This window comes from Somniosus microcephalus, chromosome 12 (assembly GCF_052327205.1).
Source record: "Somniosus microcephalus isolate GS21.2 chromosome 12, FLI_Smic_1.0, whole genome shotgun sequence".
Lineage (NCBI taxonomy): Eukaryota > Metazoa > Chordata > Chondrichthyes > Squaliformes > Somniosidae > Somniosus > Somniosus microcephalus.
This window is the reverse complement of record NC_140998.1, coordinates 149,235,670-149,249,398: the sequence shown is the minus strand read 5'-3', so window position 1 is coordinate 149,249,398 and position 13,729 is coordinate 149,235,670. Positions and strand designations below refer to the sequence as shown.

Sequence of the window (13,729 nt, the reverse complement as noted above, 5' to 3'; positions counted from 1 at the left end):
ATTATTGTTCGGTAAGGGTATCGAGGGATATAGAGCAAAGGCAGGTAAATGGAATTGAGGTGCAGATCAGTCACGATCTAATTGAATGGCGGAGCAGGCTCAAGGGGCTGAATGGGCTCCTCCTGTTCCTATGTTTCTATGGTATCTGACCACATGAACAAGGGTCCCAGGGTAGGGTAGGGTGTCTCGGTAGTTGCTGCACTTCCATTTGTTGGCTCCTCATGAGTTCTTCCTCTTCAACTAAATCAAGCAGAACCTTCAAATTAATTCCTGTCCTTACCACTTTCTACAAGAAGGCCAAGAATAATGAAGTAAAATATTGGCAGGAAAAATGCCCAAAGATGGTGGGATGCTCAGCAGAACCAACGAGCATGGGGAAAGACCCAGCAGAATTTAACTGAAAACACAGGCATTCTTTATAATAACTGTATGGCATTAATATACCTTTAAGAAGCCTACTTGAGCAGGCCAGGATCCAGGATCCCCAATGTTCTCATTTTATATAAGGCGCATGACTCACCCAGAGTTGCGAGATTCAACGTGGGACAGAGTTTTGATGATCTCTCTAAATGAGGCCAAGTTGTGCCCCTCCGAAACCAAGTATTGCAAAACGTAATGCACAGCGAATTAGGAATGCTACCTCATGCACCCAATTTCTCACCCCATGCCCATTACCAGCCTTTAATATCTGTTACTCAATGCTGCGTTCTTTTATTTGAATCAGTTTTGAAGTTGAAGTGCTCTCAGTGACCTAAAGACTGGATAGTTGGGTTGTACAGTGAAGAACCCCGATCTCTTCCTCTCAGCCACTCACCCAATCGTTAGCAAACTGTGCGACTTCCTCTTCTGTCTCCAAACATTGCCCCTCTCTCTCAACTCTGCCATTACTCACCCTATGTCCCCAATTGCTGCTGTCCCCTCCAACTCCATTAAGAAACAAAGAAACTTTAGTCTGGAGGTTTTTAAAAAAAAAAGTTGGAAGAATTCTATTTGAAAGTGACATTTGTTAACAAATAGCATCAATATTTATATAAAGCCATTGATACTTATTTAAAAAGATACCCATTTGTCACTGATTGAGGGCATCATTGATCCACGGTCAATAAGAACTGGTTGAAGCCTATATTCGCAGTTAAAAAAAACATCTTTTTTAAAATGAAAATGAATTGGAAAACAAAGAAAGACTTGCATTTCTATAGCACCTTTCACCACCTCAGGACATCCCAAAGCATTTCACCGCCAATGAAGTACTTTTGAAGTGTAGTCACTGTTATAATGTAGAAAACGCGGCAGCCAATTTTCGCACAGCAAGATCCCACAAACAGCAATGTGATATTGACCAGATAATTTTTTTTTAGTGATGTTGGTTTCGGGATAAATGTTGGTCAGGACACCTGGAGCAGGGTTTGAACCCACAACTTTCTGACTCAGAGGCAAGAGTGAGCCACAGATGAGGTCAACCATTAGGATGAAGAGCTCACAGTAGAACAGGTCTTTCAGTTCATGAGTAGAGTTGTTAAGTACTCAGGGGTCAGATCATAATCACCTAGAAAGAAAGAACGAAAGAAAGAATTTGTGTTTATATCGCACCTTTCACAACCTCAGGGCATCCCACAGCACTTTACAGTCAATGAAACACTTTCGAAGTGTAGTCACTGTTGTAATGCAGGAAATCTAGGACAGAAAGCTTTGGTACTTGCGTGAAAAAAATTATATTTGTTGATCAAGGTTGATGCAGTCCTAGAAATCTAGTGCATGGTGACATAAGAAAACCACTAGGCACTTGGTTTAAGCGTTAAACAAAGCTTTAATCAACTGTTTTATAACATGGAGGTCTAGTTGTGTCCTTCACTAGGTCCTGTTAAGAATGTCCTGCGCAAGCTGGGCCTGTGCCCGAGTATTTATACTCTCCCTGGACAGCGCCACCCGTAGGCCACTCAGTATTATTTCATAAGTCTTTCTTTCATGAATGACTGATTCATGTCACATGGGGCCTTGCAAATTGTAGGTCTGGCCCTGTGTGTAGATCTGTACCTTTGCGTGCATCACGCGTATGAGTGTGTGTATTGATCTGCGTGCGTGAACTGGTTGGTGTGCATGACATGATGACAGAACGCCCATCAGCCCCTGATCGATCCTTGTCTTATTCCCACGGCAGTTTACTATCGCAAGAACAACCGGTTGCAGGCAGTGAGGGTAAAGCTGCAGAGCCCAGAGTACAAGCTGAGTAAGATCAGAACCTCTACCATCATGACTGATTACAACCCGAACTACTGCTTCGCTGGCAAGGTGGCATCACTCAACGAACTCAAGGAAGTGCCCAGGAGAAACATCTCCTTGTTGAGGTGGGTGACACCAATGAGGGGTAAGGATTATAGGCCTAGAAATTCATTTGCCCCCGAAAATGAAATGCCGGGATTGCGATGCGTTAGCAATCCACGTCCGTTCAGAGGACTGCAGGCAGAAAGGGAACTTTGTGCTGCCTGCTCATTTCCATGATGGTGGCGCACAGCCCAGCGCTGAACGCACTGCTGAGTGGCTGAGCTATCAGCAGGGGGCCACGTTCGTGCAAGGCTAGCTCCAATTAAAGGCAGTCTGCACCTCTTAAAGGGGAGATGCTTTCTGCCTGTAGCAGATCATTGAACAAAAAAATCAATTAATGATGGCACAACAGAGGAAAGAGCGTGAACCAAGGTTCTCCGATGCAGCAATAGGTGGAGAGAAGTCCTCTTTCCACAGGGGGCCAGGAGGCCCTCCAGGCAACAGAGCAAAGGACAGTGGGAGCAGATAGCCACTTGGTGAATGCCAGCTGTGTAGTCCCGAGGATGCGGACGCAGAGCAGGAAGAAGTTTAATGACCTCACTTGAGTGGTTAAGGTCAGTGAATTCATCTTCAAATGCCATATCCCACAAACTACACCATTAGCATCACCACACTGCTCAATTCACCGCACCCCCATCACTCAGCTACCAACAATCTCTATCAATCATGACTCATATCTCATATTCAGATGCTCCATCTAACCCTCGTACACTTAGCACTGCTGCAAGACTCAGACCCACGTTTCACAGCTTGCACACACTGTCAGCTTTCAACCATGACAGGCACATCACCCAAACACATTGCACCACACTCACTGACACACTTCCCTTTCTCGCGCAGGAATAGGTAGCGCATAACTGACGCCAGCAGAACCTAACTGGCAAGGGACAGGCTCACCTGCATCACCTCACCCCCATGGAGGAGACGGTGCTGGCCATTCTTGGGAGGACCATGGCTGAGCCCGTGGCCAGTGGTGGGGCTGAAAGAATACAAGATGCCCGTATCCTCATATGTTATCCTCCCTTTCACATCCCATTTCCCCCTCATCCCACAGTCTCTGCTGATTTACAAGCTGCACATGATGTAAGCATGCACCTCTTGCTTCCCCCCGCCCCCACCCCCCACTCTCCTCACCACAACCCTACCCTTGTGCCTTTCTCATTTCAGAGACCCAAGAAATCCAACCTGCCCAGCCAGAGGTTCAAGAAGAGGCAGAGGAGAATGATGAAGAAGAAACACCATCACTCGCTCTGACAGTCATAGCCATCAGCTCAGATAGCGGTGCTGCGCGGAGTTTAGAGGGTAGCTTAGAGGTGGGATCTGCACGTGGTGAGGCACCGGGCATGAGTGGGCTGCTGCCAGGGCAGGTGGAAAGGGTAGCACAGGTGCCAGCTCCCCGGAGGGCGAGGTCGCACACGGGTTCTGCTGCAGAAGACTTCGATGGGGCAGCCTGCAGAAGAACGCTGATGGGTTTGCACAACGAATTGCTCGGTGTATTGGCAGGCCTGCTAGAAAGCCCGAGTGAAATGTCATCGCGCATGGAGGAATCCAGCACCAACCTTGCAAGGGCTTTGCACAGAACTTGGAGCCCAACCTTTCCAGCATGGAAGGGGTGGGCAGATCCATTAGCACACTTGTGGACCCAACCATCATGCAGCGTCTGATGACTGATGTCTCGGCTTTCATTGGAGCACAAGCACAAGTCTGAGTGCTACAGTAGAAGCTCAGAATGAAGTCATGCAAGCTCAGACTGCTCTCATGCAGGGTCAGACTGCTGCCACACAAGCTCAGACTGCTGCCGTCGTGACTGGGTTTACCAGTGTGGAAAGGGGCTTGCAGGGTGTCACAGCAGTCCAGCAAACTGTCTTCCAACAGATTACTAGGATTGCTGAGGCGCCGCCCCAGGAGAGTGGCAGTGGCTCCGTGGAGCAAGAAGCTGCTGTCCTCTCTCAGGATGACAGCATTCGTCCTCCCACCACTGCCACTCCACCAATGCCCTTGCTGTTGCCTGTCAGCCAGCCAGCCCAGACTGCTGCCGTCCAGGCCAAGATGATGCAGTCCGCTGCCGGGCCTTCTAGGCCCAGAGGTGCCCGAGGTCGTCCTGCTAGACCATCTGCAGTCTCCCCCACTGAAAGTCAGCAGCCTTACACCAGCCATGCTGGACTCACTGGGGTAGCACTACGTAGGAACCCTGGGACAGGCAAAGGCACACGGAAGACAGGCACTAAGGGAATTCACAAGGGTAATTGGTTGACTTTGTTATGTTATATTGGATGGATTGATTAATAAAGTTGGATTGGAATGTTTCTTTTGTGGTGGCTTTTAATTCAGCATTGTGGCCAAGAGGACGCTGTGATGGTCAGTGACAGATGGAAGGTAAGGTGTGGGACTATTGTTGAATGGGGAATTGGGGTTGCGTTCACTGGTACTGCGGTCGGATGAGTCGATCACGGACAGCCCAGGCAGAAAGGGGCATGTTCAGCTGTGCAAGATTAACACAGGGTATTAGTTCCAGCATTGAGGACGAAAATGGCAGCGCTGGTGTCTGATTGATGTCACGATCTGCCTACTCTACATACTTCAGGCGCACGCACTCAGCGCCAACGCTAACACCCTCACCACAATTGTGGGCGCGCAGCTTGGACACCATTTTCGACCCAAAATGGCACCCGTTGTGCCCAAACATTCGAACTTTTAGCCCATAGAACCTTACAGCACAGAAGGAGGCCATTCAGCCCATCATACCTGTGCCGGCTCTTTGAAGGAGCTATCCAGTTAGTCCCACTGCCTGGGTCCACGCATTCACCAAGAAGTAGTGACCTTTGCTGTTTGGCTAAATTGCTGAAATGCAACTTGATGACGAGGTCCATTTTACAACATGCCTTAACACGGTCAACCTTAACCTCGCGTTTGTTCACTTTTGCTTCTTAGGGCTCTTGGTCATGGTGCTTTTGGTGAAGTGTATGAGGGACACGTGGTTGGAATTGGTGGAGAGTCTGTCCCTTTACAAGTGGCAATCAAGGTTAGTAATGGACTTTTCCAAAATTATTACTTTCATTACAGGTCATTCACTGATGTCCTCCAGTCATAAGAGTGGGCAGTCAGGCAGCCACCTTCTCCATTGGATTGCAAACAGTTTGACCTATAAACTCCTCCATGGCCACTGTCCCGGAAGGGATGAGCAAAGCGTTACCATCTGTCATGGTCATGGGGGAAGGGTGTTAATCTACCAAATTTGTCAGTCCAGGAAAGGGCATGACTCTATTTAAATGAATGAATGGGAAATCAGGGGTTCCGGGCCTACAGTATTCTCAACCAGCATTCCCTGCTCGTCACTTGGAGCATCGGATCAGGGACATCAGATCCTATAATGGCTCTGATTGGATTTTTTCCTCCGCCATTAAGTTACAGCCACTGAAGCGGAATGCTAAGACATGTTCTTCTCCCTGTGCCGTAATCCGCATGGTTTCTTTTGCTTGCAAATTGGAACTTTGAGCTCCACTCAGTTCAAGGTCTGAGGCACGTTGAGCAGGGACATGCTGGGTGTAGATTCAGATTTTTCCCAGCAGGGGCGAGTGGTGCTTAAGTGGCGGAGAGTTATGGTGACAGAATCATGGTGCCTCCTCTCAGTGTAGATTGCCAACGACTGTGCAGTTGGCTCCAGGAGTCACGTGAGCTGGTTGAAGAAAGGGAATAAGAATACTAAAAATGCTGGGTGGGTGGGGGAGGGGGTGTTGTTAGCATAATGTTCCCCTCCCACAAAAATACAGTAAGAGAAGAAAACACAAGCAAAATGAGAGCAGAACTGATGTTTAGGATCGTACGTTAAAGAAGGAAGCCCAGAAACTGTGTGAATCCCAGGAGCTGGCTTGAACCTGGCTGGGAGGGAGGGAGGGTAAATGTCAGGTGGAAACCAGAGGTTATTTTTAATTCATTCTCGAGATTTGATCATCGCTGGCAAGGCCAGCATTTATTGCCAATCCCGAGTTGCCCTTGAGAAGGTGGTGGTGAGCCTTCTTTTTAAACCACTGCAGTCCATGTGGTGAAGGTGCTCCCATGATGCTGTCATGTAGGGAGTTCCAAGATTTTGACCCAGCAACGATGACGGAACGACGATATGGGTCCATGAGAGGATGGTGTGCGACTTGAAGCGGAACTTGGAGGTATTCCACGGAGCAGCAGCATTTACCTCCATCCTGTCCTGGGACATCCCTGGACTGCCAGAGACAGTTCCACCTCCCTGATTGAGGAAGGCAGCAGAACAGGAAGAAGCTCCAAAGGGATAAAAATAAAGTGGCAAAGAATCAGAAACCATCATAGTCTTGGTACTCAAGGGTGACACATAACTACGGGATTTTGAATTTCATAGTGAAAAAGATAACTTGCATTGAAACATATTCTTTCCCATATTCGGGATGTCTCAAAGCGCTTCACAGACGAGGAATTGCCTTTGAATGTAGGCAAATGTAGCAGCTGATTTTTTGCACTGAATGATCCCACAATCAGCAAATAAGGTGAATGACATATTACTCTGTTTTGGTGCTGTTGCTTAAGGGACGAATATTGGCCAGGAAACTGGGAAAACTCACTGGTTCTTCTCCAAAAAGTGCCATGTCCATCTGAGCAGGCAGATCGGTCCTCAGTTTAATGTCTGATTGAAAAGTCGGCACCTCTGACAATGCATTGCACCCTCAGTACCGCGTTGAAGTGTGTAGAAGGCTTTAAGTGGGATTTGATTCCACAACCTTGTCACTCAGAGCTGAGGGTGCTATCAACTGAGCCAAGCTGACACTTAATCAAACTTATACACTGAATTTTAGTTCAGGAACTGTTAGTTAACAAGACTCCAACCATATAGGTGTCAGCCGTGGCTCGGTTGACCGCACTCTCACCTCTTAGTCAGAAGATCACGGGCGAAAAATTGAGTCACGCCCCCTTTGGGGCGCTAACTTCGCTGGGGTGCTACTTTTAGCGCCCCGGAAAAATTAGCGCCCCCGCGACCAAAATTGAGTGGTAGCACCCCAAGAGGGAAGCAGGGCGCTACTGGAAGTGCCCCGCCTCCCTCTTGGGACACTGCAAGGGAATATCGCGGCACGCTGTGTCACGGTATTGCAAGCCTTCCTCCCCTTCTTAAAGGGGGGGGCCTTGCGCAGCGTGACCTTGGGCCCAGCTGGGCCACCAGGGATCGGGAGTGCCGGCAAAAGAGCCCGGCACTCAAGAGAAATGCCGGGCTCACGGAGCGCAGCCGGCACTCTGCGGTGGGGGGATGGACAGGAGGCCAGGGATGAGAGCGGAGGCAGGCGGCCAGCAACAAAAATGGCCGCCCGGCACCTCGTCTTTAAATATCGCCGGCCGCTGGTAGGCCCCCCTGACCCCGTCGGACATAGCGTCCGACGGTAAGTCAGGGGGCGCTACCGAAGATCGCGGCTGGGGCGCGAGCGGGACGCTGTGCACAGCGATGACGTCATCGCCGGCGGCGCAGCACCGCGGGGCGTTAATGGTTAGCGCGACGCTAACCTCCCGCTGAATTTTGTGGGAGGCGTTGGCGGCGCCGTGTCCAGGTGCTAGTTGCTTTGCGCTCCGCTTAGGCGCTAACGGGAGGCGCAAAGCAACCGAATTTTCCCCCCCATGGGTTCAAGTCCCACTCCAGAAACTTGAACACATAATCTAGGCTGATCTTTCAGTACAGTAGTGCTGCACTGTCAGAGGTGCCGTCTTTCGGATGAGACGTTAAACCAAGGTCCCGTCTGCCCTCTCAGATGGACGTAAAAGATTCCACAGCAATATTTTGAAGAAAAGCAGGGGCATTCTTCCAGTGTCCTGGCCAACATTTATCCCTTAAACAACACCTAAAACACATTATCTGGTCATTTATCAAATTGCTGCTTGTGGGATCTTGCTGTCCAGAAATTAGCTGAAGCATTTCCTACATTGCAATAACAGTGACTACACTTCAAAAGTATTTAATTGGCTGTTAAGCGCTTTAGGACATCATGAGGTTGTGAAAGGCGCTAAATAAATGCAAGTCTTTCTTCTTATGCATTGTAAGATTAGGGATTGGGTCATATTCAGCAGCTAATTGTTGTTTGTCTTAAACACTGACATGTACCTGCACCCTTTAGTTAAGTATTCATAGCAGTTTGCCACCCTTTACAGACACTTCCAGAAATCTGCTCCGAACAAGATGAAATGGATTTCTTGATGGAGGCTTTAATTATCAGGTAACAGCAACAGTTCTACTCTATTGCCCTCTGAGCCCTTGAAGTTCTAGAGCACATTTCTCAACATTTTAACACGTTACTGATAACATGTCAGAAGTATCAGTCAAGGGTAACTGGGATGAAAGGGTAAATTCAAGGGGTGACGGTCAGACAATCAAGCCTATAGTCTTTCTGCCCCATCTCCAGCCTGTGCTCACATCTAGTCAGACAGCAGTCTTCACATAATAAGCTTACCTGTGAAACTTCCCCTCCTCTTACAAACTATGGACATTTAACCCCTCCCGAATTTTATTTTATTCTATAACTTGACCACAACTTGATTTATCCCATTTTCTCTCTTGCTCTTTCCTTGACAGAAATCCTTAACTCTAGGTCTTGGACCGTGACCAGCCTGGCTGGTGTCCTTCATTATAGGTCTTGGACCGTGACCAGCCTGGCTGGTGTCCTTCATTATAGGTCTTAGACCTTGACCAGCCTGGCTGGTGTCCTTCATTATAGGTCTTGGACCTTGACCAGCCTGGCTGGTGTCCTTCATTATAGGTCTTGGACCGTGACCAGCCTGGCTGGTGTCCTTCATTATAGGTCTTAGACCTTGACCAGCCTGGCTGGTGACCTTCATTATAGGTCTTGGACCTTGACCAGCCTGGCTGGTGTCCTTCATTATAGGTCTTGGACCTTGACCAGCCTGGCTGGTGTCCTTCATTATAGGTCTTAGACCTTGACCAGCCTGGCTGGTGTCTTTCATTATAGGTCTTGGACCTTGACCAGCCTGGCTGGTGTCCTTCATTATAGGTCTTGGACCTTAACCCGCCTGGCCGGTGCCCTTAATGTGGGTCTTAGACCTTGATCAGCCTGGCCGGTGCCCTTAATGTGGGTCTTAGACCTTGACCAGCCTGGCTGGTGCCTGTTGTGTCGGTACCTTTCTACCTAGACACAATTTAGGACTCAGAACTCAGAGATTCAAACATGAAGTGCTTTATTGGAAGGAAAGGAAGTTCTGGAACGTTCCAAACAAAGAGAGCTAAACTTAACCGAGAACACCCAACCATTTATCTCCTGTGACAGCGCCACCACAGGTGGGAGGAGAACACACAATAGAACACACAATACATAACATTTCCTCCCCTCTTAAATGGAGGTCCACATTATTCCTCAACAGGTAAGTTACTTTCAATGCACTCAACTAACCTAGGGTAGAGGTAGACTGCCTCAACCCCTGACCTTACCCTGGGGTTTATTCTGCCCCAGTCTTGTGGGTAAGTCGCTAAGCCTACAGATCCAAGCATCTTGGAGGCCGCCGCTCTCTGACAGGATACCGGCGGTCATCGCTGGCTACCACAGCAGTAGGCATTGACACAGGCCTAGATGCAGAAGGTGCCTGTGTCAGTTGAAAGTCAGGAGTTTGCACAGGTGGAACATTCTCTTTGACTTCCTGTGTTGGAGAAGAGCACTGTGGCAAGGGATGCTGGTTTGCGGTATCATCCGGAAACAGTTCAGGCCAACCAGCCGTTGGAGCCTCTGTGACTGTCTCTGCTCCTAGCAACAGTTGATCTGTGTGTCTTCTCCAGACGACGTCCTCAGCAGTCTCAACCGTGTAAGACACAGGGCCCGTCTGCGCGATCACTGTAGCAGGAACCCATTTTGGTCCAGTGTTGTAGTTTCGAGCTAGGACGTGCTCTCCCGGATGAAACCGTCTCTCCTTGGCTCTTTTCTCTCTCTTTTCAACTTGAGCTTGTTGTTGACGATGGACAACCTGCTCTGCCCTTGGAGGTTTGAGTAAGTCAAAACTTGTCCGCAACTGCCTCTTCATCATGAGCGAAGCGGGGGAAGTTTTGGTTGTGGCATGTGGCTCGTTCCTGTAGGACAACAGGAAGCTGTTCAGACGTTGGTGGATTGAGCCCTGACCTTGCGATGCCTTCAAGGCGTGCTTCAAAGTTTGCACGAACCTTTCTGCCTGGCCGTTAGTAGAGGGATGATAGGGCGCAGACCTGATGTGTTGGACACCATTCACATGCAGGAAGGTTGCAAACTCCTGTGATACAAATTGTGGACCGTTGTCACTTACGAGTTGTTCCGGTGAGCCATAACGGCTGAACATCTCACCAAGTTTCTCAATTGTTTTCTCTGCCGTGGTAGACCTCATCACAGCGACCTCCGGCCACTTGCTATGAGCATCTACAACCACCATAAACATCTTCTCTTCAAAAGGACCGGCGAAGTCCACATGTACTCGCTGCCACACTTCTGCAGGCCAATCCCAGGGGTGTAGGGTTGCCAGCTGTGGAACATTCCGGACCCTTTGACATGGGGAACATGTTTTGGCTTTCTCCTCAATATTCCCATCGAGACCTGGCCACCAGAAGTAGCTTCTTGCCATTTCCTTCATCCGAACCATCCCACTGTGGCCTGTATGAAGTTGTTGCAGTATAGGTTCCCTCAGAGGTGGCGGAATGATGACACGGCGTCCCCAAAGAAGACAACCTGCCTGGATGGAGAGCTCATTTCTTTTTGAAACGTAAGGTTTCAAACTAGGAGAATCTCCTATAGCTCTCCCTCGAATGACATCGTCCATTACCTCAGACAGGACTGGATCATTGCAGGTGTACCTTCGCACCTGAACTGCAGTGACAGGTGCTCCCTCCACTTGTCTAAAGTAGAAGATGTCTATCTGACGAGGCTCTGGGGGAGTAACAGGCAAGGGTAGCCTCGAGAGACCGTCTGCGTTGCCGTGCAAGTCTGATTTGCGATATTTGATGTCGTATGTGTGTCCTGACAACAGTAAAGCCCACCTTTGCATCCTGCTTGCAGCGAGAGACGGAATTCCGGTGTGGGGCCCGAAGATTGAAGTCAATGGACGGTGGTCCGTCAGGAATGTGAACCTTCTCCCAAACAGGTACTGATGAAATTTTCGAATTCCAAAAACGATTCCCAAGGCCTCGCGCTGGATCTGCGCATAGTTACTCTCGGCCTTGTTCAAGGTGCGTGATGCGAAGGCGATAGGTTTCTCTTCACCCGAAGGCATGATGTGGGATATGACTGCTCCCACACCATATGGTGATGCATCACATGCTAGCTGCACGGGTAGCTTTGGGTCGAAGTGTGTCAGGACCTCCGATTTCAGCAATGCTTTCTTTGCTTGGGCGAAAGCTTCGTTGCACAGTTCAGTCCATTTCCATGTTTTGCCTAGACATAGCAACTGATGTAACGGCTTCAGCAATGTTGCTAAGTCTGGAATAAACTTCCCATAGTAGTTAAGTAGCCCCAGAAATGAACGTAACTGGCTCACATTCTGGGGTGCTGGGGCCTCCACGATCGCCTTGACCTTTGACGGCGCCTTATGCAGGCCAGTAGCGTCATCACATGCCCCAGGTGCTCAACTGAAGACTGAAAGAATTCACATTTGTCTTTACGAACTCTGAGTCCGTACTCTTTCAGTCGTTGTAGTGTCGCATCCAAGTTCAGAAGATGATCCTCCTCATTTGTCCCAGTGACAAGGATGTCGTCCAGGTAGCACTGGACTCCTGGCAGTCCACTCAAAATCTGATCCATTGCCCTTTGGAATAGAGCAGGGGCCGACGTAATTCCAAACGGAAGGCGGCAGTACCTGTATAGCCCCTTGTGTGTCACAATTGTCAGCAACTCCTTTGATTTGTCATCGACATGCATTTGTAGATAAGCCTGGCATAAGTCTATTTTGCTGAACTTTTGCCCTCCGGCCAGGCCCGTAAAAAGATCCTCAATGAGGGGAAGAGGGTACTGTTCCGCAGACCAGCACCGGGTTAATAGTCACTTTAAAATCCCCGCAGATTCGAACAGATCCATCCTTTTTCAGGACAGGAACAATCGGTGTGGCCCATTTGCTCATGCTCACAGGCTCCAGGACTCCATTCTCGACTAAGGCCTCCAAGTTAGCCTCAACTTTTGGCCTAATTGCATAGGGTACAGGTCGGGCTTTGTGAAACTTCGGCTTGCTGTCAGGTTTAATGTCCAGTCTCACGCTGATCTTTTTCATGCTCCCAAGTTCCCCATTGAAGAATTCTGCATGTTTGTTTAACACTGCAGTCAGACCTGACTCCCCTTTTGACATCATGCGGACTGCAGGCCAGCCCAGCATGATTTTCTCCAGCCACGCACGTCCCAGTAGCAATGGGTAATTTCCCTTTACCACATATAGTGGCAGTTTTGCAGTATGTCCATTCAATTTAACTGTCACCTCAATGATGCCTCTCATGGCCACAGGTTCACCGGTATACGTCTTTAGCACAATGTTTGTTGGCTGAAGGGTAAGATGCTTTAGCATTTTGTTGTAGACAGTGTCTGAAACAAGGGACACAGCCGCGCCTTTGTCCACCTCCATCTGCACTGATTGTCCCTCCACCAGTGGTGACACCCAGTAGCCATTTGAATCACCTGCAACTGTCAGTATGTGCACCTCTTCCTCCTCAGAGGTGTCGCTCCCCTCTGTTTTGCTTGTTCCATCATACTGCACTGAATGAACACTCTTTTTCCTCTCTTGTCCAAATACAGACATTTTGCTTCCATGCTTCCCAGCTCTGTCTGTTCTTTTTTTACCTCTACAGGCGCGTTCAATGTGACCCTTTTTGCCACAATTTCGGCATTCCAGCTCCGTACACCAGCAGTCATTAGCGTGATGGCCCGTTTTCCCACAACGGTAACATGTGCCGTTCCGCGCACCTTTAGGCTCAGATGACACCTTGTGACCTCTCCCTGTTGAACTCAACTGGTGAGCCTCCTTTTCCGCCATCTCCATGGAGACACTAACTTCAGTGGCCTTTTCAAGAGTAAGGTTGTCCTCAGTAAGAAGGCGCTTCTGTGTGGCTGCATTTTGCAGACCACACACGAGTCTGTCTCTAATGGTGTCCTTCAGCAACTCCTTGAACTTGCAGTGTTCTGATAACCTTTTTAAAGCAGCAATAAACATCATCACTGATTCCTCCTCCTCTTGATTCCGTTTGTGAAATCTAAATCTCTCAGCAATAACCAGAGGTTTTGGTGAAAAATGTGCTCCAAGAATTTCCACTAGTTGCTTATATGTTTTAGTTCCTGGCTTATCTGGTTGCACGAGGCTGCGAAGTAAATTGAATGTCTTCGGCCCGATTACACTCAAAAAGGTAGGCACGACCTTTTCATTTGCCACCGCATTCGCCAATACAAAATAGTCAAAA

General features: G+C 48.9%; 1 protein-coding gene across 2 annotated transcripts in view; it reads left to right on the top strand.

Moving 5' to 3' along the window:
* Positions 1-13,729, top strand: part of ltk (leukocyte receptor tyrosine kinase) — a 372,023-nt gene that overhangs the window by 324,752 nt on the left and 33,542 nt on the right. For both annotated transcript variants that reach the window (XM_086003657.1, XM_086003656.1), the window contains 3 exons: positions 2,159-2,345; positions 5,254-5,344; positions 8,479-8,543. In XM_086003657.1, the coding sequence (XP_085859783.1) occupies positions 2,159-2,345; positions 5,254-5,344; positions 8,479-8,543 (343 nt within the window). The remainder of the gene's footprint in view (positions 1-2,158; positions 2,346-5,253; positions 5,345-8,478; positions 8,544-13,729) is intronic.